Source organism: Tiliqua scincoides, chromosome 8, assembly GCF_035046505.1.
Source record: "Tiliqua scincoides isolate rTilSci1 chromosome 8, rTilSci1.hap2, whole genome shotgun sequence".
Classification (NCBI taxonomy): Eukaryota; Metazoa; Chordata; class Lepidosauria; order Squamata; family Scincidae; genus Tiliqua; species Tiliqua scincoides.
The window spans coordinates 22,275,077-22,299,903 of record NC_089828.1 but is presented as its reverse complement, the minus strand read 5'-3'; the positions used below and the strand labels follow the sequence as shown (position 1 = coordinate 22,299,903).

The 24,827-nt window shown below is 43.5% G+C and overlaps 1 protein-coding gene across 1 annotated transcript; it reads left to right on the top strand.

The window, feature by feature from the left end:
• Positions 1–79: 79 nt before the first annotated feature.
• On the top strand, positions 80–18,233 carry IDH3A (isocitrate dehydrogenase (NAD(+)) 3 catalytic subunit alpha). Its single transcript, XM_066636566.1, has 11 exons — positions 80–211; positions 6,079–6,141; positions 8,211–8,294; positions 10,075–10,189; positions 10,521–10,708; positions 10,948–11,081; positions 12,666–12,768; positions 12,868–12,932; positions 14,281–14,365; positions 15,370–15,522; positions 16,697–18,233. Exons 1-11 carry the CDS (start codon positions 185–187, stop codon positions 16,778–16,780), a joined length of 1,101 nt encoding a protein of 366 aa, XP_066492663.1. The 5' UTR covers positions 80–184; the 3' UTR covers positions 16,781–18,233.
• The last annotated feature ends 6,594 nt before the right edge of the window (positions 18,234–24,827 follow it).

Sequence of the window (24,827 nt, the reverse complement as noted above, 5' to 3'; positions counted from 1 at the left end):
GCTTCTTGGGACGGGGGCGTGGCCTCGGCACGGATGCGAGCGGGGCTACCGCGGCCGAGGCCTCCACCAATCAGGGCGTTGATTGGCTGGTGGGCGGAGAGCTAGCAGGAGGCCGCAGCGTCCCCGCTTCGCGTGTCCCCTCAGCCGGGCGAAGGAAGAGCTGCTCTCGTATCCTGCCGCCGCCATGGCCGCCTCGTCCTGGGTGCCGAAGGTGAGGGGCGCGGGGGGCCTCGGGCCGCGCCTGAGGAGTTCCGGAGCGGGGCCGCGGCTGTCGCCCACCTCGCCTCACGAAGGGACCCGGCAGGGCCCACGCGCGTCCTTGGCGCCCAAGTCTCGCGAGACGTCCTGTCCCTTCTCCCCCCGCGTGACCTTGGCTGCCCCTGTCCCGCCCCTTGGGGAGGGGGAGGCACTCTAGTCCGCCTCCCCCACCCCTGTTTGGGAAGGGACAGTGGGGGAGGGTGTCAGGAGAGGGAATGTCCTTGATTGTCTCTTGCTCACCCCCCTTTTGGGGATCAGGCTTGAGTGGGGGGCTGGGAGAGGATACTGGGATCAGATCTTGGGGGTAGGCATAAAAGGAACTAGCCTGGGGAACTCCCTGCCACCAGATGTGGTGCTGAGAGCTGCAGAAGGGCGATTGAGTCAGCTCAGGAAGGGCAAGACTTGTCTAGCACCTACTCCTGGTGGTTGCATGCTCCCCTCCAGGTACAGAGGCAGAGCACCTCTAGGTATCAGCTGCAGGGGAGCGGCCTGCAGGACTTGCTGCCACAAGATGTGGTGATGAGGGCTTCGAAAGGGCAATTGAATTAGTTCATGGAGGGCAAGACTTGTATATTGCCCAGTACCGTTGATTGCATGCTTCCCTCCAGGTATATATAAAGGCAATGCACTTCTAGATATCAGTTGCAGGGGAGTGGCCTGAGGAACTCGCTGCCACAAGGTGTGGTGACAAGGGCCTCCAAAGGGCAATTGAATCAGTTCAGGGAGGGCAAGTTGTTATCAGTAGCGCCTAGTCCTGGTGGTTGTATGCTTTCCTCCAGGTATAAAGGCAGTGCGCCTCTAGATATAAGTTGCAAGGTAGCAGCCTGTGGAATTCACTGCCACAGGGTGTGGCGATGATGGTGGCTTCCAAAAGGTGACTGGATAAGTTCAGGGAGGGCAAGTTGTTATCAGTGGCACCTAGTCCAGATGATTACATGCTTCCCTCTAGGTGTAGAGAAAGTGCACCTCTAAATATCAGTTGCAGGGGAGCAACACTAGGAAGAAAAGAGGGATTGCATTCATCTTTTGCTTTGTGGATTTCCTGGAGGTATTTGGTTGTCTGCTTTGGAAAATCAGACTCCTCTCTCTTATGCATACTCATACTCATCTCTCCAAGTATGAAGTCAGCAGGGCTTTTATGTTCTTGACATTTTGGTGGTGTGAGGGAATCCCTGATATAAGAATGACTGTGTTAGACTGGGTGGGTGAAAGGTTCATCCAGTGTTCTGTTTCTGACAGTGACCAAACAGATGCCTTCAGGAAGTCCACAAGTAGGGCATGAAGGTAATAGCACTTCTCTATTGTCTGTCCCAAGTATTTGGTATACTTCCCCTTTGCATGGAGGTTTTATTATTTATTCTGACTAATAAACCCATTTTCCATAAAAGTCCTGCTGGGTCAGATCAAAAGCCCATCTAACCTAACTTGCTCCCCACAGTGGCCAACCAGATGTCTCCAGGAAGCAGACCCATTTCCTTGAACTTGAAGGCAGCTGCCATATTCTGTTGTGTGTCCCCATCACCTGGCATTCTGTCTCCAAACATGGAGCATCTATTCCTGATTATGGTTAATAAGAAGGATTCTGGTGGACTGAGGGTCCATCTAGTCTGGCATCCCATAATGGCTAGCTGGATGCTTTCAGAAATCCCTTCAGAAAAGATGCATAATATAACTGTAAGAACATAAGAACAGCCCCACTGGATCAGGCCATAGGCCCATCTAGTCCAGCTTCCTGTATCTCACAGCGGCCCACCAAATACCCCAGGGAGCACACCAGATAACAAGAGACCTCATCCTGGTGCCCTCCCCTGCATCTGGCATTCTGACATAACCCACTTCTAAAATCAGGAGGTTGCGCATACACATCATGGCTTGTACCCCATAATGGATTTTTCCTCCAGAAACTTGTCCAATCCCCTTTTAAAGGCGTCTAGGCTAGACGCCAGCACCACATCCTGTGGCAAGGAGTTCCACAGACCGACCACACGCTGAGTAAAGAAATATTTTCTTTTATCTGTCCTAACCCGCCCAACACTCAATTTTAGTGGATGTCTCCTGGTTCTGGTATTATGTGAGAGTGTAAAGAGCATCTCCCTATCCACTCTGTCCATTCCCTGCATAATTTTGTATGTCTCAGTCATGTCCCCCCTCAGGCGTCTCTTTTCTAGGCTGAAGAGGCCCAAACGCCGTAGCCTTTCCTCATAAGGAAGGTGCCCCAGCCCCGTAATCATCTTAGTCGCTCTCTTTTGCACCTTTTCCATTTCCACTATGTCTTTTTTGAGATGCGGCAACCAGAACTGGACACAATACTCCAGGTGTGGCCTTACCATCGATTTGTACAACGGCATTATAATACTAACCGTTTTGTTCTTAATACCCTTCCTAATGATCCCAAGCATAGAATTGGCCTTCTTCACTGCCGCTGCACATTGGGTCGACACTTTCATCGACCTGTCCACCACCACCCCAAGATCTCTCTCCTGATCTGTCATAGACAGCTCAGAACCCATCAGCCTATATCTAAAGTTTTGATTTTTTGCCCCAATGTGCATGACTTTACACTTACTGACATTGAAGCGCATCTGCCATTTTGCTGCCCATTCTGCCAGTCTGGAGAGATCCTTCTGGAGCTCCTCACAATCACTTCTGGTCTTTACCACTCGGAAAAGTTTGGTGTCGTCTGCAAACTTAGCCACTTCACTGCTCAACCCTGTCTCCAGGTCATTTATGAAGAGGTTGAAAAGCACCGGTCCCAGGACAGATCCTTGGGGCACACCACTTTTCACCTCTCTCCATTGTGAAAATTGCCCATTGACACCCACTCTCTGCTTCCTGGCCTCCAACCAGTTCTCAATCCACGAGAGGACCTGTCCTCTAATTCCCTGACTGTGGAGTTTTTTCAGTAGCCTTTGGTGAGGGACCGTGTCAAACGCCTTCTGAAAGTCCAGATATATAATGTCCACGGGTTCTCCCGCATCCACATGCCTGTTGACCTTTTCAAAGAATTCTATAAGGTTTGTGAGGCAAGACTTACCCTTACAGAAGCCATGCTGACTCTCCCTCAGCAAGGCCTGTTTGTCTATGTGTTTTGAGATCCTATCTTTGATGAGGCATTCCACCATCTTACCCGGTATGGATGTTAGGCTGACCGGCCTATAGTTTCCCGGGTCCCCCCTCTTTCCCTTTTTAAAAATAGGCGTGACATTTGCTATCCTCCAATCTTCTGGCACCATGGCCGTTTTGAGGGACAAGTTGCATACCTTAGTCAAGAGATCTGCAACTTCATTCTTCAATTCCTTAATAACTCTTGGGTGGATGCCATCAGGGCCCGGTGACTTATTGATCTTTAATTTATCAATGAGGTCTGAAACATCTTCTCTTTTAACCTCTATCTGACTTAACTCCTCGGTCAGGAGGGGCCGTTCGGGCAGCGGTATCTGCCCGAGGTCTTCTGCCGTAAATACAGATGCAAAGAACTCATTTAATTTCTCTGCCATCTCTAAGTCTCCTTTTATCTCCCCTTTCCCTCCCTCACCATCCAGAGGGCCAACCGCTTCTCTGGCGGGTTTCCTGCTTCTAACATATTTGAAGAAGCCTTTATTATTCCCCTTAATGTTGCTGGCCATGCGTTCCTCATAGTCTCGCTTGGCCTCCAGTATCACCTTCTTACATTTCTTTTGCCACAGTTTATGTTCCTTTTTATTCTCCTCATTAGGGCAAGACTTCCATTAACGGAAGGAAGCTTCCTTGCCCTTCACAGCCTCTCTAACTTGGCTGGTTAGCCATGCGGGCACCCTCCTGGATTTAGTGGAACCCTTCTTTCTTTGCGGTATACACCTCTACTGGGCCTCTATTACTGTTGTTTTAAGCAGCCTCCATGCACTCTGGAGAGATTGGTCTCTTTTTACCCTCCCTTTCAACCTCCTTCTAACCAGCCTCCTCATTTGAGGGAAGTCCGCCCGTCGGAAGTCAAGGGTTTTTGTTAGGGTTTTTGTCAAGGGTTTTTGTACCACTTCTCTCTGCAGGTGGGATAGTGGTATGCTGGCTTTGAGCTATCAGTAGCCATTGATCACCCTCTCCTGATCTCCATGAATTTGTCTTAAGTATTTTTAAGCCTTTAAACTGGTGGCTGCTATCACCATTTTTGGCAGAGAGTTCCATAGGGAAAATAAGACCAAAGTGATTATTTGAATACGTCTGTTCTGTAGTAATTTACTGATGGCTACACAGGAAATATCATAGCTGGGTGGACAACCAGATTGTGGGGGCTTATATTATGCTGTGAGCATGTTCTAGTCTTACAGCATGAAATCAAATCCTGGGAAGCATCAGGGGAGGGGGGAATGGTTAGAAGTATCCTCCTTGGGGACATCTCCCTGCTTGCTAAATGGCAGGCATGCAGATTGCAGTGTGCAACCCACTGTGGATTCTAAAGTGGAAGAATATGGGAGACAGTTCATGCTGTGGGAATTGATACTTTTAAATGGAATTTGGAGCATACACATGCGATACTGTGATCTATATATGGATGAAGCCATGCGTGGCAAAAAAAAGGGAGTGTTTCCTATTCCAGGCTAATGTGAAATTTAAGTTGGCCAGTCTCTACTCAAAATGGGTTAAGAGTCACAACAGGTGAAGGGCTTTGTCTTCTCTTGCCTTGTCTGTTAAGGAGAACAGTTGAACACATGGATTATGTGAGGTCACTGGAACAGGCTGCTGCTTGTGCTTGCTTGCCAAGATTAAACGTGACGTGGCCCTCCGCCCTTTGGTCTTGCCATTCCTGTGTTTTCTAGCTTGGTGACAAGATGAAAGAGAATGGACTCGGTGAATACAGAATTGTTCTTATTCTTATTTGAGCTAGTTTGAGTGTTCTTTTACAGCTAGTAAGCACAATCAGATTTACGGCAATAACTCTTTCAGTAACTGATTTTCTTAAGCATGTGTTCAGATGACCAGTACCACTTGGATGTGGTATTGCAGAGGTGGTTGCCCATGATACACCCAGTGGTGGCTTGCATTCTTCCATGGCCTCTGGGTAAACTGCTTCTGCATTTTTCACAAAGCTTCAAAGCCAGAATTAGTTCTTGGTATGACCATCACTGCTGCAGCAGATACACACTTCGGTGCAATGGTTGCAGAGGCCGAAAGGTTGCAATTAACATACTTCCAACATACGCTATTAGTGCGTGTCTGTAACTGTTAAAAATTATGATTGTATTTAGAAGAATACGTATGTGGACATTTAGCCCTTTGAAAAGAAAAGAGGGTACGCATTCTTAAGAAGTGAACTTAGTAAGACAAGAAATAGTCTAGCAGTCCATTTTACGTCTTGTCTCCTTAAAAAAACAGAAAATGGAACAGTGAGGCCCCTTGTTCTTTCTTTTTACATTTGTTCAGTAATTAAGTAGCCAGTTGCTAACCCAGTTGCCACTAGAGTGGTAAGGAGGAAGTAGTTCTATAGCTATATACAAATCAAAGATTGATCAGTAACTGGTTAGTAAAGGACTTGTGACTAATTTCTGTTCCTTAGTTAATTTATAATGTTTGCAATACATCCAAGCTGTTTTTCAAGCAACCCCATTGTTTGGAAAGGTATACACGCAACTCTGCTCCAGGTGCATGTCTCTTCTTTCACTGCTTGCTGGCCACAGTATGACGTGTACATAGTGAGTACACATGTACATCCTCCTATAGAGCTACAACAGAGATGCCTCAAAATGCAGATTTGCTGAAATATACTAGTCTGTGTGCTTGTCTTTTATTATTATTGCCCTGATTGTGTAAATGACTGGTATTTCTCTTTCTGCTACATTTCTGCAGGTCTTTCGTTTAGTAGGGGGTTTCAAAAGCCAAAAACAGGTGACCAGAAGTTTTGGTAGTGCTGTGAGTATACTAGTATACAACTTTTTTTTTTCCTTTTTCAGAAGCTTCTCAAGGACACCTCTGAATAGTGAAATAAAATCAGGTTGTGCAATTCTTCTGCTGGTTTAGCTTAATCCAAAAGCAACCTGTGTTTAACAACATACAACAAACCTTTATTAGGCATATAGTTTTACAACTAATATCTCCAAACAGTCATGTATGAAGGTATATATTAAAAAATAGATAAGAAATAAGGGTTAAAACACACCAGTTTGCTTACACAGTTGCTCCAAGTTGCTTAGAACCAGCAACTTAGCCCACTTCAGGTTGCTCAAATGTAGAAATTTAGCAACTGGAAGGGTCACAAATTCAAATTCACCTGCCAGCAAAAGTTGTAAAGAGGTGATCTCAGAGAGACCTTTTTTGTTTCCTGACAATGAGGGGAGATACTGGTCTCTGAGCACCTGATTAAAAGCACAATGCAGAACAATGTGTGGAAGAGAGTCTACCTCTCTGAGGCCACAATTGCAAAATCGTTCTTCCTTCGGGGCATTTCTAAACCTACCAAGTAGGTCATTAGAAGGCAGCACATTGCATTGGGCTAAACAACCTGTGTTTAGTTAACATATGTTTCAGAATTGTACTAGATCTGAGATGGGCTTCAATACATACTGACTTGAGTATAAAGATCTCTTTGTGGTTGCATGCTTAGATAAAATCCTATTGATTAAGGATTAATTATCACTCCACAGAAGACAAATTCACTCGTAATATTCATAATGACTTGACTAGTCTTTATTTAATGGCTTCAACTAGCCAGTTGATGTTTGGAAAATTCTGTAGGAGAAAAGAGTTGAGAAGCTTCTGATTTTCTGCGCTGTTGCTTTGAGATCTTTCCTGTAAGCAATTGCTCTTGTTGTGTTTTGCTGTCTAGGGCAGATTCTTGTGCTTCTTAGATCTGACCCTAAAGTTTTCTTTTGGAACGATCCCATCAATAGTTATGTAGCCACTAACTGTTGAAGAAGATCACAGATGGCTATTTCTTAGCACCTTCTTGAAGCCTGCCTCTCCTGGATATTTGCATTGCTTTCAATTTATAATTTATAACTTTCTGGTGGGCTTGTTTTTATGTTTAAGAACATAAAAATATGTTTTTAATATTGCCTGTTTTTGGTGGAAGTGCAATAAACATGAGCAGAAAGAGGGTAGAGTTCTAGGAAAGATCAGGGCCATTTCACACAGCAGTGACCCCAAGCATAGCTACAGCATGTATCCTTGGCAGGACACTGTGGTCTGTGTTACTTGGGTCTTTAATCCATCTGTCCCACAATTTGGTGGGCAGTTGTTCTCCAGGATATTATGCAGTGTTCTTCCCTAGTCTCATTTAACTGGGGGTGCCAGGGATCTTCTGCAGGAAAAGCCAGCCACTGAGCTGTGCCACCCATCTCACTTCAAATAGCTTCACAGTCTGCCCTTAGAAAAATGTCATGGTTGAAGAGACACTCCAAGTAACAATCCCAGCATCCTGGGAAACAGGAATTTCAGAAAAGATTTTGGTTTGCAGTGGTAGAACAGTGATGACCAAGCATCACACAGTGAAGAACGGAGAAATTTTGGATTTTGAAACTTGCATTACTATGAAAAGTGGTTAAGAATGGGTTATAAACAGTAAAGGACGTAAAGATATCACTCTTCATCTGATTGCTCGTTTCTAAATCCTCTCAGAATTCTGTTTTGCTGTATGCTGTTGATAGTCAGCACCAGTACATATAAAACTTCCTGAACAAGTTAAGTTTCCTAAGTACTAATGTCTGACATGATATCATTGTACCACTTCTCTTTCCAGGTGAGACTATTCCCCTTACATAAATACTCCCTACACACAAATAAGACTAGCAAGACTGCTAAACAGCATTTCTATCCTGGGAAGGTCTACTTTTTTATTGCAGTGCTTCCCCATGCAATGTTGGCAATATTTCAATCTTTGGGCAGTTGATAGGTTATGACAAGAACTTGGTACCTTGCAGGTAACCTACAGATCTCTGTGAATTGATGTTTATCATATCATTGTTTTTTTTTTTTGCACCTAGATACGGACAGTAACTTTGATCCCAGGAGATGGCATTGGACCTGAAATATCTGCTGCTGTTGTGGAGATTTTTGAAGCTGCTAAAGTAAGCTGCTCCTTTGATAAGTGTGTTGCATCTGCTCCTAGTAGCACTATATTAGGATTAGTTCACAAATGGAGTAGGTTTCACAAGAGCAACGGTTCATCAAAGGAGAGAGTCTGAACAGCAAGGATCTTTTTGCTTTGAGAAGGGATCTATGTCTGGGAAGAGCTGTTCTCCCTATTAAGGGGAAGCAGTAGCAACAGATGCTTTAGCTATGGTGACAAGGCATATCAGCAAGTGACTTTGGAATCGTAACCTGTGATGTCGTCTTAATGTAATGTTTATTACTGAGCTTTGAGCAACTAATTGTTTCACATTATACTTTAGTACATTGTATGTTAGTAATCCAGAATCTGCTCTGGTGGCAGGCAAGTATAATTCACATTGATCATTCCTTGCTTTGGTGAACTGCACAGTGAGGCATTTCAGGTGTATGCCTAGTATATCCTACTCTTACTGATAGTTTTCCTGAAAATTTTCCCCTCAACACAGTGTAATGTTGGAAATTCTGGGTGATCTGTTAAAATCTCCAGGATTAATTTCAGAAGTCACTTGGAGATTGATACCGATTCCTGGAGACAGCATGCCAATTTTGGAGAGTTGACAACCCTAGGTATGAGGAGGAGACAGTGATATATTAAGAGATTTCTGCTTCGTTTTTTAGGTTAAAAACCTCATCAGGTGGCTTACAAGGCTTGAAATCCTATTTAAATCAACACAAAGCAATAATTAAAACTGCCATGTACAACTGCCACGTTGTACATATCTTTGATTATAATCCTGAGATCTAGGAACCTAGCTATAAAAGTGTAGAAGAACTTATGAGCTGTGTAGGTCTGTTTAAGAGCTTCATGTCACTCACTCCTCTGTTGCGGTGTGTGTGTGTGTTTTGTTATGGGGTCAGATTACACGTCTCAGTTTTAATTTGGCATTCAAGGAAAAAAAAGAATGCTGTACAATGTACTGTCTAAGATAGTGGTACAGTGAGAATTGGTGTATGCCTGGCATTTTCTAACACCAGTTTTGCCAGTGGTAAATTGTTTGCTATACATTTTTTTTTTAAATTACAACATACATGGCATTTTGCAGGGTTATAAGCAAAAGGCCACCCCTGTCCCCAGAGAACTTGTAGTACGTTTCTATGTCGGGGGGGGGGAAGGAGGAGACCGCCTGAGGCTAAGGTAATGGTTACAAAGGCAAAGGTAGTAGTGGATGAGACCAATGTATCTTTAATTTATAGTTGACATGATAAAGAGTTCAGTGACGGACTATGCCTGCACCTTCCAGAGATCTATGACAAAACCATACAAGTATCTTGCAAAATTGGATATTCCCTTGGTGGCAGTAAACTAAGAAAGCTGAGTGAGAGACCACTGACTGGAACATTTGGAAGTTTAAATTTAGATGCGGAACACAGCTAAATCAGCTCCTGTCATTCAATTTCAGACCTCTATGAAATTTGGGGGGGGGGGAGATGTGGAACTATCCTTCGGTGGGCTTGGTGCACCAAATAAATACCAAGACATATTCATAGCAACTTGAATTAAAGCTTTCATCATTTCTGAAGTCTTGTTTGTAGTTGCTCCTACTAAACCCATCTTCCTGATGAAGTATTTCCCATGATTACTCCTGAAACGTTCTGCTCCTGAGGCTGGCATGTCCCATGTAGGGTGAGGGATCTCAGAGGCTAAATCTTTTCTGTGGCTTTGCACAAAATCCCTTTGGCAATTATTTATTTTTTCCCAAACCAGCTCAGAAGATAACATGAAACAATTGTGTTTAGGCTCCTGTTCAGTTTGAAGAGAGAAACGTTTCTGCAATTCAAGGGCCAGGAGGGAAATGGATGATCCCTCAAGATGCCAAGGAATCCATGGATAAGAACAAGATAGGATTGAAAGGTATTTGGGGGGGGGGGTGACTCCTGTTGAAGGCTTGCCACATCTTTACCAACAAATCTGTGTGACTGTTGTATTTTTTTTGTCCCGTACAAATAAGCACATCTTGTACCATCACATATAACCCATTTCTTCCCAGTCCATAAGTGTACACATTTGATCCATATTGCATATATGCAGCGTTGGGCAGAAATCTAACTGAAACAGAAAGGCGCTTTACTGGCGCTCCCCTTTATTGCTATTTGGGTAGACTGTCATGAATCACATTATCTCTGATGTTTGACTCTAAACCCATAATTTTGCACCTCACTCTTTCCTCTTGTCTGTTTTTCAGGCCCTTTGAAAACACCAATAGCTGCTGGCCACCCGTCAATGAATCTGCTACTCCGTAAAACGTTTGACCTTTATGCCAACATCCGTCCTTGTGTGTCGATCGAAGGCTACAAAACCCCTTACACAGATGTTGACATTGTCACAATACGCGAGAACACAGAGGGCGAATACAGTGGAATTGAACATGTGGTATGTCTGTCAAGTGGAAGCAGGTCACGTGGGCTCTTTCATTTTAACTTCCACAAGTTGCCAGGCAGAACTAGGAAGTTCTTGATTAACTCTTAACTGCATGAAAAGCTGTATTTAATTTGAAATGCAGAGGTGTGCATGCCAATTTGCCAAAGCAACCCTGTCTGAACTACCCTTTTATAATTCAGCTTAAAAAAAAAAATTCTTTACTACCTACATAACTGTTGTGTGTCTTTCAGATTGTTGATGGCGTTGTACAGAGTATCAAACTCATCACGGAAGAAGCAAGCAAACGTATTGCTGACTTTGCCTTTGAATATGCCAGAAACAATCAAAGAAGCAAAGTTACAGCTGTGCACAAAGCAAACATTATGTATGTGGTCGTAACAGAGTAACCAACTTCTAATGTTTTTAATTCTCTTGCTTTCTCTAAAATTAAAAAAAAAATGGAAGAAGCGCATGATGATCTGCTGCGACGTGACTGTCAAAGAGGGGTGCATATATTTTGACAGCTTTCTTTTTACAACAAGGCATTGGCCAAAACTGTCCCTTTTCTCTGCCTTTTCAGATGGAAACGTAATAGGACTTGCTTCGTAAGTGTTTTTAAATGGTTAGAAGAAAACCTTCTTCTTCTAACCATTTAGCTGCAAGTGAACCCAAAACCTCCTTTCATTGTGTAGGGTTTATTTCCCTGTTTTCACATACCTGATACAGTTTGACTAGATGACAGTCATTCATCCTTATTTTCTCTCTAGCAGGTAGCCAATGCAAAGCTGTGATAGTGACCTTTTAATAAAGGTTTTACTGAGCAGAAAGCTGTTTTGTGTATTAAGAAGCCATTTCTGCCCAAAGTTGCATATACACAACAGGGATCAAATGTATAGACCTGTGGGCTGGGCAGAAATGGGTTAATATGATGTTTGAGTAATCTAGTGCAGTGCAATTAAACTGTGCAGCTATGTCTAAAAAGTGTAACCTAAAATAACTAAACCTAAAGCAACCGCATGCATAGTGGGATCAAATTGGTATTCCTGGGCAACTGACTATTCAGTTTAAAACATCTCTAGTTCTGATCGCGTGCTTGATGCATTCCAATATGCCCTAGCCTGGGCGTAGCACTCCGAGTATGCCTCCATACCTATCTCGCCTCCATGTCTTTTGCTGATGCAACAGAAGCAGACAGGCAGACTGTCCTTTTGGTTCTGCAGCCACTTTTGTTTGAATGATTAATTTAAATTCTGCCAGTGGACCGTTAAGGCAGTGGGAGTGTGCAAGGACTGAATCTTGTTTTAGTTTCTTTTTTTATTTTGATTTTAAGACAACATTTTTAGGGGAGCTCAGCTAAATAATGCTTGCTTCAACTCGGCCTCCGTAGATTATTCTTTTAACAGAGCTGTGGACTCTGAAGAGGCTGATTTGAATCATGGCACAGCATCATCACCCTATTGCTGGGACTGCATGGTATGAAAGAGTCCTCCAGTGGTGAAACATTGCCATTCACACTAGCAGACTAACATCTGGGACACATATGAGCATTATAAACTACCTTAGCTGATCAAATAAGTTCAGTCTTGGCTGCCTTTAATGGTACGTGAGACACATTGAACAGAGGCTGTTAGCTGTGAACAGGTGAATGTATAAAAACCATTTTGGCCTTGTTGGATTAGAAACTGTGAGTCTTACATCACTTAATCCCCATGTTTCTCAGTTTGGCTTTTTAAAACTCGTAATCTGTTGAAGGTGATCAGAGAAGATTCCATTTGAAATATCAGGTCAGTTGTGATAAGCATGAATGTTGGATTCTGAACTGGATTCTGTATCCAGACTAAAAACCTACCATATTATACTTTAGGCTTAAGGGAAGCTAAGTGTCATCCTTTTCACCATTCCAGGCTGGAGTATTAATCTTACATGCACATCTCCAGCCATTTTATTTTATTTTTTTTTCAATTTGCAGGCGGATGTCTGATGGACTCTTCCTGAGGAAATGCAGAGAAGCGGCAGAAAACTGTAAAGATATTAAGTTTAATGAAATGTATCTCGACACTGTGTGTCTAAATGTGAGTATGTAGCCCACTCATTTAAAAATGCATAACAGCTGCAATTTCAGGTCATTTATAACAGCTGTTTATTTTTCTCTCCCCCCCCCACCCCCTTAGATGGTGCAGGACCCTTCTCATTTTGATGTCCTTGTTATGCCAAACCTGTATGGTGACATCCTTAGGTAAGTAGACTCAAGTCGGGCTACAAGCTTAAGTACACTTGCGTGGAAGTAAACCCACTGAATTAAATAGAACATCTTGTCTTTGACAGTGTGTTTATTTTTTATAGTTGGTCTCTTGTTATTGCTGCTTTTTGGTTTTTATTATATTTGATTTTGTTGATCAACTCTTGATAGCTGCTTTAGAATCCTGCTTGCTTGTTTATATCCTGCCTTTTTACCTCCAAAGAGGCCTCCAAGGTAGCTTACAACATTTTAAAAAACACACTACAGGAATAAAATCTCAGGCCAGTGCTGTTTTTTATAGGAGCTGGTATTTTAAGCTCCCTCGGGCCTGGATACTCTTCTTCCTTCCCCTCAGGGTTTATTCCAAAATCAGTGATTTACTGAAAAGCAGGACAGCACAGAAGAGCTAATGGCATTCCAGAGCTTGAGAGCTTTGACTGAAGATGTCATGCTACTCTTTTGGAGCCAACATGGCATCCACATAAGAATAAATTTTATATAAGAAGGAATGGGGAAGTGCTGTAGCTCAGTGTCAGAGTACATGCTTTGCATACAGAAGGTCCCAGGTTCAAACCCTGACATCTCTAGGTAATGCTGGGAAATAGTAGCCAGAAATTATAGAGATCCACTACCGTTCAGCACAGACAATGCTAAGCTAGATGAACTAAGGGTCTAACAGTGTAAGGCAGCTCCCTATGTAACTTGAAGCAGGGTATTAAAAGAATGGCAAAATATATTGTCTGCTACCAGCTAGGCTTGCTCCTTCCTCCATCCCTGCCTTCGCATCTTGTGGATTTCTGGGTTTGTTTACTATAAATACTGTGTTCCCTTCTATTGCTTTCCAGGCAGTTCACAATTTTTAAATTAATCAATTTCTGCCCAGCCCACAGGTGTTCACATTTGATCCCTGTTGCGTATATGCAACTTTGGGCAGAAATGGCTTAATAGCTTACAATCCTTAGACATGATGCAACAGTGAGGGAGCATATATTCAGGTCCAACAGCTGCTGCCATGCTGGAATGGGATGGAGACGAACCTTGCTGGAACAAAAAGTTAGTTAGTTCCAGCAAGGCCAAGGGAGAGGGTTGCTGCATATCCACTTCTCTATCCCTCCAGCCGTGCTTTAACCTTCCTACTCCCACTTTTTACCCAGTAAATGGGTTGGTCAATACTGCATTTCAGTCCCTACACTCTGTTTAGATGACTGTTAAAAGGTGCACCTCTTTTTCCACCTGGCTGCAGTTGTTGGCTCTATCACCCCTCCCCCCACTTTTTTGTACCCAGTATTTTTTAATATTCTATACTAGAAGGCCTCATATTCAGTGTTTTGTTCCCCCTTTTTAGTGATTTGTGTGCAGGATTGATTGGAGGTCTTGGAGTAACACCAAGTGGGAACATTGGTGCTAATGGAGTTGCTATCTTCGAATCGGTGAGAATCCTTCTACAAAATGAAATTCTGAAATGGGAACCCTGCTAGAGTCTAATTGTTCCTTGCATTGTGGTGGCTGTTAGCTGGCTTACTGCAAAAATGCTCATTGCTGTCTCCATTCTAGGGCTCTTCAGATAGTTAGATAGCAGTACTCCAGCATAATCTTTTGAAATGGGATTTTCAGAAGTGCCTTTCGTTTTAGGTTCTCAGTTTGGATATACAGGTGAACCCTCGATATTTGCGGGTATTCTGTTTCTGGACCTCTCACGGATACCGAATTCCATGTGAAATAAAATCTCACAGATTTCGGGCATCACCAAGCTCCGAACGTGGCTGCAGCCTTGCTCCAGTCATGTCTGGAGCCATTCTGAGGCCAGCCTCCACAGGCCTCAGAAAGGCCTCTGGATGTCATAAAAGGGCTCTTCTGGTTTTCAGCCTAAAATCAGAAGTGCCCTTCTAGGCCCTACAGAGGCCTATGCAGGCTGTGCACAGCCTCCACGGGCCTCAGTACAGCTGCAGACACAACTGGACCAAGGCTCCAGTTGTGTCGGAGCTCAGTGGTGCCCGAAATCCACGTGATTTGATTTCACACAGAATTCATTGCACAGCTCTGGTCGCCTCCCAAGGCTTTAGGTTGAGCCGAATGTGGCTCAGCGGGTCCAGAGGATCTTCGTTGACCCAAATCTACAGATTCAAAATCTGCAGATTAGAAGACCTGTATTTCTGTTTTTGGGAGGAACTAAAAATGGCAAACTGGCAAGTCAGCACCCTTCTTACATGAAAAATATTCTCTAGTTAGAGGAGTTATGGCAACAGGAAAAGCATATCGTTCATCTGTGCAAGGAAGTTTTTGTCATCTCATGCAAAGCCACCCTTAGTCTGATATTTAATAGATTTTGTTAAAAGCACTGAAGCTTAACTGCTGATGCAAAATAGTCACTGTGAAATGCTTTTATCAAGTGAAATGTTATGTTGGTGCAATAAAGAATTCCTTGTCTCTGTAGGTTCATGGAACTGCTCCAGACATTGCCGGGAAAGATTTGGCAAATCCAACAGCACTTCTCTTGAGTGCCGTAATGATGTTGCGTCACATGGAACTGCACGAATACGCCACAAAAATAGAAGCAGCATGCTTTGATACAATCAAAGATGGAAAGGTATATCTTGCAAGGGTTTAACAGACGGAACCAAAGCGCGCATTGCACCTACATAGAGAATTGGTTCGAAGAATCTTCTTTTGCCAAGAGTCTTTGGGCTTGTCTCTTTAACTAGACCAGAAACTCCAGTGCCCTCTCTGTAAGTTATTTGAGGCTTGATATTCTCCAGTGTGTACTGTTCTCTGCAATTATATTGCTAGCAGTACCCATGAACTGGAGAGTAGGAACCAGTTCTGTGTGGGTACCCTGCCAAGGAAGGAAAAGAAACTACTAATAGGTTCTCCGATTCTCTAAATTCTCAAGGGGGGGTGGATAAATCTGGCACTGGTGAAATTGTGCACATTTTAGTATTGCATTTCTGTAAAAGGTAGATTTTTTTTTTTCATGGAGAACATGCAGATGTTTTGCCTCCATTAGATGGCAGTTAGGAAGCAGCCTTGTGTTTCATGTGTACATATAAATAAATATTTGAATATCCCTCAGTTCACTAAAGCTGCCAGGGCAGCTAACCAAGTCAGTTTGCAGAGTCATTCATGTTTAGTGTGAAGGTACATGATATACCAACTTTTGATGACGCAAAGCAGGTCTGGTCTGGTCAGTGCCTGGATGGGAGGCCATATAGGAATGGCCATATGTGGCATCTATTGAGTTGCCTCGTGAAAGAAAAATATACAATAATTTCAGTTAAAATAGTCATAAAGCAAGGGAAGGGTCTGTACTTCCGTGAGTAGAGCATCTTTTTTCCATACGGAGGAGGGAGCAAGGAAGCATGGGCAGCCGGTGCATTGTATCTTAAGTTTCATTAGTGATGACTAAGGGCCTAATCCTATACAACTTTCCAGTCCTGATGCAGCCACAATGCAACCCCAAGGTAAGGGAACAAATATTCGCTTACCATGAGGAGGCCTCTGTAACTGTGCCAACACCACAGGATGCAGCACATGCCCCATTGGCATGGTTGCATCAGTGGTGGAAAGTTGAATAGGATCAGGCGTAAGAAAGTTAGGCCTAAGTCCAATTAGTTAATCATAAAATCACATTTAGAATACAGCTTTTCCAGATACTGGAAAAGGCAGTGTAGTTGCAGCAACTTGATCAAACATCTCTTAATGAAATACAACTTCTTTTCTCTCTCCTTTCCCACTCCCCACTCCCCCCTCCCCCAAAATTGCAGGTCTTGACCAAAGATTTAGGCGGCAATGCAAAGTGTTCAGACTTCACAGCAGAGATCTGTCGCAGAGTGAAGAACATGGAGTAAAGCCTCTTCCTCCCTCATTGGCTTCAAGTGACTCTTGATGGATATTGTTACAAAAACCCATTAGCTGTCTGCAGTTCGTATACATTTTGGTTTGCCTGTTCTCTGGAGGAAGGCAAACTTTTTAGATAGGGCCTGTTTTTGTTATGTAAATTCAGCACAAATGGATGCAGTTATTCTTATGCCTGCTTTTGGTGGACTTTTTCCAAGTGCTTTTCTCTGCTTTTAATGACATTTTGCACATTTTTGTAGAAATAAATTCCATTAGCACACTGCATGAAACTGTCCACCATCTTTCATTTTGAGTCCTCTCACTTTTCAGAAATGCTTGATATGAAGTCTCCAGATAAATGAGTGATTTATCAAAGTAACTTGAAAAGAGGCTTGGTCGGTTTTAGCAATGTAATCTTCATATGGGACACTGTAGACTTTTCAAGTCTTTAAAATAGCACAATATTTTTTTCTAAAGCAAAAGACCTGTATTAAACTGACTTAGAAAAGTCACTGTGAAGAGGTACTTTCTATCTGCTATTGACACCTGAAACCTGTCCTTCAAAAGCATGAATAAAGACTGTGGAAACACTAAATGAGTTTCAGATATAAAAAGCAGGGTTTTTAACCTTTGTGGGCTGAGGAAATACTGTCAAAAGTAAGATTACTCTCTTGTCTTCACATCCAAATAGACTTCTGAGTTTTTCTACATATCACTTCTTCCTTGCTCTGATGTCCTCCAATGAAGATTAGTTATACGCAAATTGATTTGTCTGCTGAAGATTGTGAAGGGAATGTTAGCGCTTTTCTGTCTAGATGGATACCAAATATCTGATTTGCTAGATCTAAAGACTTTTGTATTATGCTCAAGTTTCTATATATTTTGGTTTACGTTAAAATATACTACTCAGTAATTAATGGATTTCCAACCAGTGAAATGGAAAGATAAATGAGAGATGATATAGCCTATATAGGTCCAACAAGTTGTGCGAGGAGATGCATAGCTGTTGTCCAAAGCAGCAGGCCTGCATCTTCTCTGCTCTCAGGTGACTAACACGTACTAATACACAATATATGATGTGACACTGTTGCACTGTGCCCCGTTCCACAAGCAGCAAATTAAGTGAATCTGGCAACAGAGAAATTAGCAACATAGTGATGTCATATTGTGTGTTTTGCATCAAATGAGAGAGGAGGGCTGTTTTGTGGAAACCATCTATCTTTTATCAGTTCCAGCTCTAGTAAGAGATGTACAGTTTATTTTTCGGCTGTGCCTTTAAGGTGTTTGAAGTCGCAATTCCTTACTGTCTCGTATTGCATAGTGGGCATACATGCCCAGATCCTCCAGTGTCTATGGTACACTCCACCTCTTGGTCCTAGGGCTGCTATGTGAGAGATGACTGGGCCTGCAGCTAGCCATTCCCTGTCTTTACTTACTTACTTACTTACACACACACACACACACACACACACACACACACAGAGCGAATCCAAGCCATGCGAATTGCGTTGCCTTATCACATAGTTTCTAATCCAATGTCTGGATGACCTGAAATAATGGTGAGGCAAAGAAAAGCTTTGGGAGTTCATCATTTTATGTTCTTGCTTCTGCACTGAAAAAATATTGGTTCCCTGAAAGGGTAACTTGCACTCCTGTATGTCGATATGAACTGCTCAAAGACCATGGGAACAGGGCTCTTGCTTGATCTGTGTATATTTTTGCTGCTGCTGCTGCTTCTGTCTCTTTGGATTGTACTAAGTGACTGGAGTTACCATTACGCACAAAGTGAGGAAAAATAAAGACTTCCCAAAGATGTACAGCTTTATGTGGTTTTGTTTTTTATTAGACTAGCTTCCTATTATAAGTGGTTTGAACAAGATAGCCTGCTGAGATAGCTCTACAGCTAAGTAGAGCAGACTTTCTGATAAGCTGATTGGCTCTGGTCAGGCTGATCTTTGGTATATCTTCTAAGAACTAGAGAGAGTAAAATTAGGCTCTTTGGGAGTCTTCCAAGTAGCTTAGTGAGCCAAGTACTTAGCATGTGAAGAAAAGCATCACAAGAACCCAAGATGTTAAGTGATAAATGCATAATAATCCTGTTTTGGAACTGCAGTAGTCCTGAAATTGCACAATCAGGCTACAATCTTATCCACACTTACCTAAATCCCATTAGATTTAGGTAATATGACTTACTTTTAAGTAGACATGCATAGGATTGGACTGGAACAGTGCAGTCCTATGGTCACTAAACACAGTGGGACTTTATTCTCAGTAAACCTGCGTAGGATTGCACTATTTTAATCAACCAAAAAGATGCTCCTGATTGGAAGGGTAAATTCTTTAAATTGATTTTAATTCAACTTGTGTATGGGTAGCAGATTCCATTATAGGTAGTGTCCTCTTTGATGGGGGCCCATTGCAATACATGTATGTGTGCATCGCCAGAAAAATGTAAACAAAAAGTGTTTAATGGGCCTAAGAAAAAAATTATGTCCCTTACCTCGGGCTGCATTGCAGCTGCATTAGCGCTGGAAAGTTGGGTAGAATTGGGCCCTATGATCCTAGTAAACTGGTTTAGGATCAGATTTCATATCCATAGTAAATGCTGCAATATTATGCAACCTTTCACAATAGGGCTAGATACACTTTGTTTAATAACGGGCATCATGTTGGCATAGTAGCAGAAAACTACAACTGGCATTGTGCATGATGTACAAGACTGTTCTGGAGACAGGGTATGAAGTATTTTTAGAATACTATGACTCAAAGGGAAGGGGGGAATTCTCACAGCAAGGTTATTTTAGAATCTTGTGATACAAGCTGCAAGATGGTAATGGCCCATTTAACAAGAGTGCCATCTCAACAGCATTTTGCCAGCAAATTGGCTTTTCTTGCAACTCGTTTTAAGTGTTACTATTGAAGTTAGTCATACTACACTGTGTGCATGTAACACCTTTGACGAAATCCATGACAATAGTTCACGTCAACAAAAATGCTGGAAGGTGCCAGCTTTGACCTGCAGATTACCATTCAGAAGACAACCGCCTTCAGTGTTTCTCAAACTGTGGGTTGAGACCCACTAGGTGGGTTGCGAACCAATTTCAGGTGGGCCCCCATTCATTTCAATATTTTGTTTTTAATATATTAGACTTGATGCTCCCATTGTATGTGACTGCATTGGGGGAAATGTTACAGATCTGTGCTTTGAACAGGCTAATGTATATGCTTTTAACAATGATAGTCAATGGGACTTACTCCTGGGTAAGTGTGGGTAGGACTGCAGACTAGGATTGTAAAAAAATTTCCTGCTTGATGATGTCACTTCTCATCACAACGTCACTTCTGGTGGGTCCTGACAGATTCTCATTCTAAAAACTGGGTCCTGGTGCTAAAAGTTTGAGAACACTGGTCTACTTAATTACTGTGAGATGAATACAATGACTCTTACTAGTGTTATTGATAGGAGTATATGAACAATCTTATACTGAGTACTGATCAGACATAGTGCTTTAACTGTGGCCAACAAAACATTTTAGTGCAGTGGTTTCCAAACTTCTTAGCATCAGGACCTACTTTAAAATGACACTCTCTCAGAACCCATCTAGGTTTACCAGACTTTTTTTTTTTTAAAAAAGGCATCTAAAAAGAATCATTTATTTATAAGTAATAATAACCAGAAAAAAGACCCTCAACCGTTTATCTCCCAATATTAACACAGGCTTGCAAACTGCAAGAGCTGAGCTCTTTGCTGTGTAATTAGCAGCTATAGTATCTGGTTTTGGAATAGCCTCAGGGTTTGAGGCAATTAGTTATCTGATCTTTCCATCACCCTTTGCGACCCACCAAAAATCATGCTGGTGAATTTAGTGAATTTTGGAGCATTAGATGAGGCAGCTTGAGGAAGCAGGAAAACTTGCTGGAGATCAAGGCATCAATGCCTCTGAATGCAAGCCACCCTGAAAGCCCTCTGTGGGTCATTTCTTTGTAATGTTGCACCAAATACTAGGTGATCAATGGGCATTGGCTTATTTTTAAGCTCTCTTCCTCCAAAGCGCTCAAGGTGACACCCACCACCACCACATTCTGTTTTCACAAGAAGCCTATGACACTGATTAAGCTAAGAAGGAACAACTTGTGGAATTCATTGGTTTAGCGGCAGTTTGTATCTGAGTTGTCTATAATCCAATACAGCAGCTGCAACACCAAGAGCTGAAGATAAAGGCCTGTTTTGTCTAAGTCCTGGCTCTTAATAGAAAGTTGGTGCAGCTAAGAGACTGCTGGTACTATCCTAGGCCCATCTACTTAGAAGTACGTGCCACTGTAGTCAATGGAGCTTACTCCCAGAAAAGTATGCATAGGATTGATTGAGTTGCAAGGTAGGACTTGCCAGCACAGGGCAAGGGGTTGAACTAAATGACTTCCAAGACCGCCTTTCAACTCTGATATTCTAGGACTTCTTCTGTTTGAATCTCACCTAAGCTAGGTGGCCTTAGGTAAGCTTTTAGCCTTAGCTACAATAAGAGTTGATAATAAACATCCTTTACAATATTGCTGTCAGGATAGCAGCAGTAGAAAATATGCAGCACACTCAAAAGTATGACGTTAAAGTTAAGTAGTAGATTATGGAGTGGGGGAAAGTCTGCTATGGAAAGGGCATAATCAAGGTTGGATTGTGCATGGAGAGAGGGTAAAGTGGATACATACAACCACCCAATGAACCTGATTGACATAAGAACAGCCCCACTAGATCAGGCCATGCAGTGGACTTGAGAAAGATAAAAAGAAGTTCTCTTTTATAGAATACATAATCAGGGCTGGCCCAGTGGCGTCACTAGGATGTGCATCATCTGGTGTGGGAGGCCAGCATGTCAACCTTATGATGGACCTCCTCCCATGCAATGGGCAGAGTGTGTGGTGATGTACCATCATTCCATCCTGCTGGTTTTTTGGCTATAACTTTTAATAGAATATATATATTTCAATGCAGTTCATTTCATTGCATTCCGCATGAAATTCTGCATCAATTGATATAGAACATGATGGTACTGTTTGAAAATACCAAGATTTAAAATTTTTTAGTGAGTAGTGGTGTCAAACCCCCCCCCCCTACTGTGTGTGTCACCCAGGACAGCCTGCAACCCCTGCACCCTCCTAGCCATGCCACTAGGCTGGCCCACCCATGAGGCCAATTGAAGTAGTTGCTTCAGGCAGCAGATTGGTGGAGAGGGGCATCCTCCTATGTGCCTTCACCGCCACCCTTCATTCTACTCCCTGGCTTAGAAAAGCAAGAGGGGCACAGACAGGAAGTGTGGATGAGAAGGGTGTGGCAAGCTAGAACTTTGAAGAGAGGGAGAAGCAGAGCTTGGCACACCATCAGGTAAAAGGGGCAGCATTTGGCATGCTGCTCCAGGGATCAGGAGTTCTTTGGGCCAGCCCTGTGCATAATCATTTATGGGAAAAGCTGCCCCAAGATGTGTCGACAGGCACTTGCTTAGATGGCACTAGGTGAGTTCATGGAGGAAGGGTCCACCAGCATGTGTTAGCCATCTGAGATGGAATCTCCATGGCCAGAGACAGCATGTCAATTGCTGGGGAACAACAGAGAAGAAGGCTGATAGCTTCTGGTTGGCCAACACAGGAAACAGGGCTAGATAGCCCTTTACGGGCATAAGAGGGCTTTTCTTTGAGTTCAGTTATTAAAACTGTTCATCAGCCTGAATACAATATCACACGTTGTCAGGCAAACCACAGTGTGAGATTATCAGCCAGTATCTCCAGTCCAAAGTATCAGCTGCTTCTTTCAGTGCAATCCACCTAATTTTTATTTTTTCCCCATCGCTGGCATCAGTGAGAACTGTGTCCACGCAATAAAAAGTCCCACCAGCAGTACAAACTGATCAGTTTTCATTGGTTATAAAAGATGTAATTAAACAACAAAAAAGAATCACATGAAACAAAGAAAAATGTCAAAATAGGAAAACAGTTCTATTGCCGCACTGTTAAAGTTCTATATTATTGTGCTTGAATTTCCCGCATCTATAAACTGAATGATAATCTATGTTGACTTGGCAGGGCTGATGGTCTCCTCAAAATGTTTCTGTTTTTCCAGATTTTTGAGTACGAAGCCTCCAGGGAGAGCTGCGGGCAAGTCGGCCTGCCTGGGGATGGATCAGTGCAGGTTCCCAGAGGATACTCTGGGCCAGACTCAGCCACTGACTCAGGAGAGACGGAATCAAGCTGGACTTTTCTCAGGAGAGAGACCTGGACCTTCACCCATCGCTCCCTGAAGTGCGGCATCATCACAGGGCAAGGTGGAAGGAGGACCCAGGCTGATGCTGGCACAGGAGGAGATTCTGGCTGCTGCCATCCTGTACATGCGGACCTAGGAGGATGTCCCATTAGACTTACTTCTGAGCAGACCTGCCTGTTCAGGTTGGAAAGTGGCGGGAAGAGGCAGCAGCAAAGTGGAGCTTCTTGTCAAGGGTGGCACATCTGACTCGGGACCGATTTGAGAGGAGCCCCTTGTGCAGAAGAGAGGAGCAGTTGGGGGGGTATCAAGCCCCCTCCTGGCAACTACCCCAAGCTGGCGGCTCTCTTTAACTGCTGCCACCTTCCACTTCCCCACCAGAATCTGGCTCTCCACCTGCACTTCCCTGGTTCTCCTTCCCTAGTCCCAACCCAACTGCAGCAGGGTTTGAGATCCCCTCCATAGAAATCAGTGGTAGCCACTGAAAGGCAAGAAAGGCATCAGGCAAGAAAAGGATGCACGGAGGGGGGCCCCATCAGGGTGCCGGCAGCTGAACTCTTCTCCTGCCCTTGGTGATCCCCCCCACACTCAGATGCCAAGCTGCTCCTCCCTACACAGCCTTATGCTGGGTGGGTGTAGCTTTCTGGGCACTCTGGAGTGTGGCTGAAGCCTGGCAGGATATCGAGACCTGCTCTGGAGAAACAATGGAACACCCCACCACCACCACCACCATGGTTAGATGACTCTATTTCAGAGGAAGGAAAGGTAGCCAGGAGGCCACGCATGGAGAAAGAACTGGAAGGGAGGAGGTAGAGGGAGAAATCTGGGGTGTCACACGGAGATGGATGCGGGAGTCCTGCCTTGCAGCTCCTTGAATCAGGGACATCATTGACTGGTGTGTGTCCCACCACTTGCACTCTTCAAATGCACTTAACAATTGCCCTCAAACTCTTGACATACACAGAGGCACACACAACCACCACTTGCACTCTTCACATTCACTTAACACGTGCGCTTGCACTCTTGACATGCACAGAGGCACACACAACCACCACTTGCACTCTTCACATGCACTTAACACTTGCACTCTTCACATGCACAGAGGCACACACAACCACTACTTACAAAGCACGTGGGTTGTGGGTGCTTGGGCGCCTCAAACAATGGCGGCATTTCTCAAAGGGCTCTGCTTCACCTGCCTCCCCACCCACTGCACGTCCCTGGTGGCAAAGGGTCATCTCAGGCCACTTTGGGGTTGCTGATGGGTATCCCCCTTTATTGTCGAGTCGTCCCCCCCTTTAGCCCTGGGCCTTGCCTTGCCAACAGATTCTCCCTATTTTTCAAAGACAGGTTTTTGAATGCAGCTGTCTGACCTGGAAAACCTGTGGACTGGAATGTGTGATTTGCATCACTTTCTCTCTCAGTAAAGAAGGCCAATTCTATGCTTGAGATCATTAAAAAAGGTATTGAAAACAAAACAGCTAATATCATTATGCCATTGTACAAATCGATGGTAAGGCCACACCTGGAGTATTGTGTCCAGTTCTGGTCGCCGCATCTCAAAAAAGACATAGTGAAAATGGAAAAGGTGCAAAAGAGAGTGACTAAGATGATTACTGGGCTGGGGCACCTTCCTTATGAGGAAAGGCTACGGCGTTTGGGCCTCTTCAGCCTAGAAAAGAGACGCCTGAGGGGGGACATGATTGAGACATATAAAAATATTCAGGGGATGGCCAGAGTGGATAGAGAGATGCTCTTTACACTCTCACATAACACCAGAACCAGGGGACATCCACTAAAATTGAGTGTTG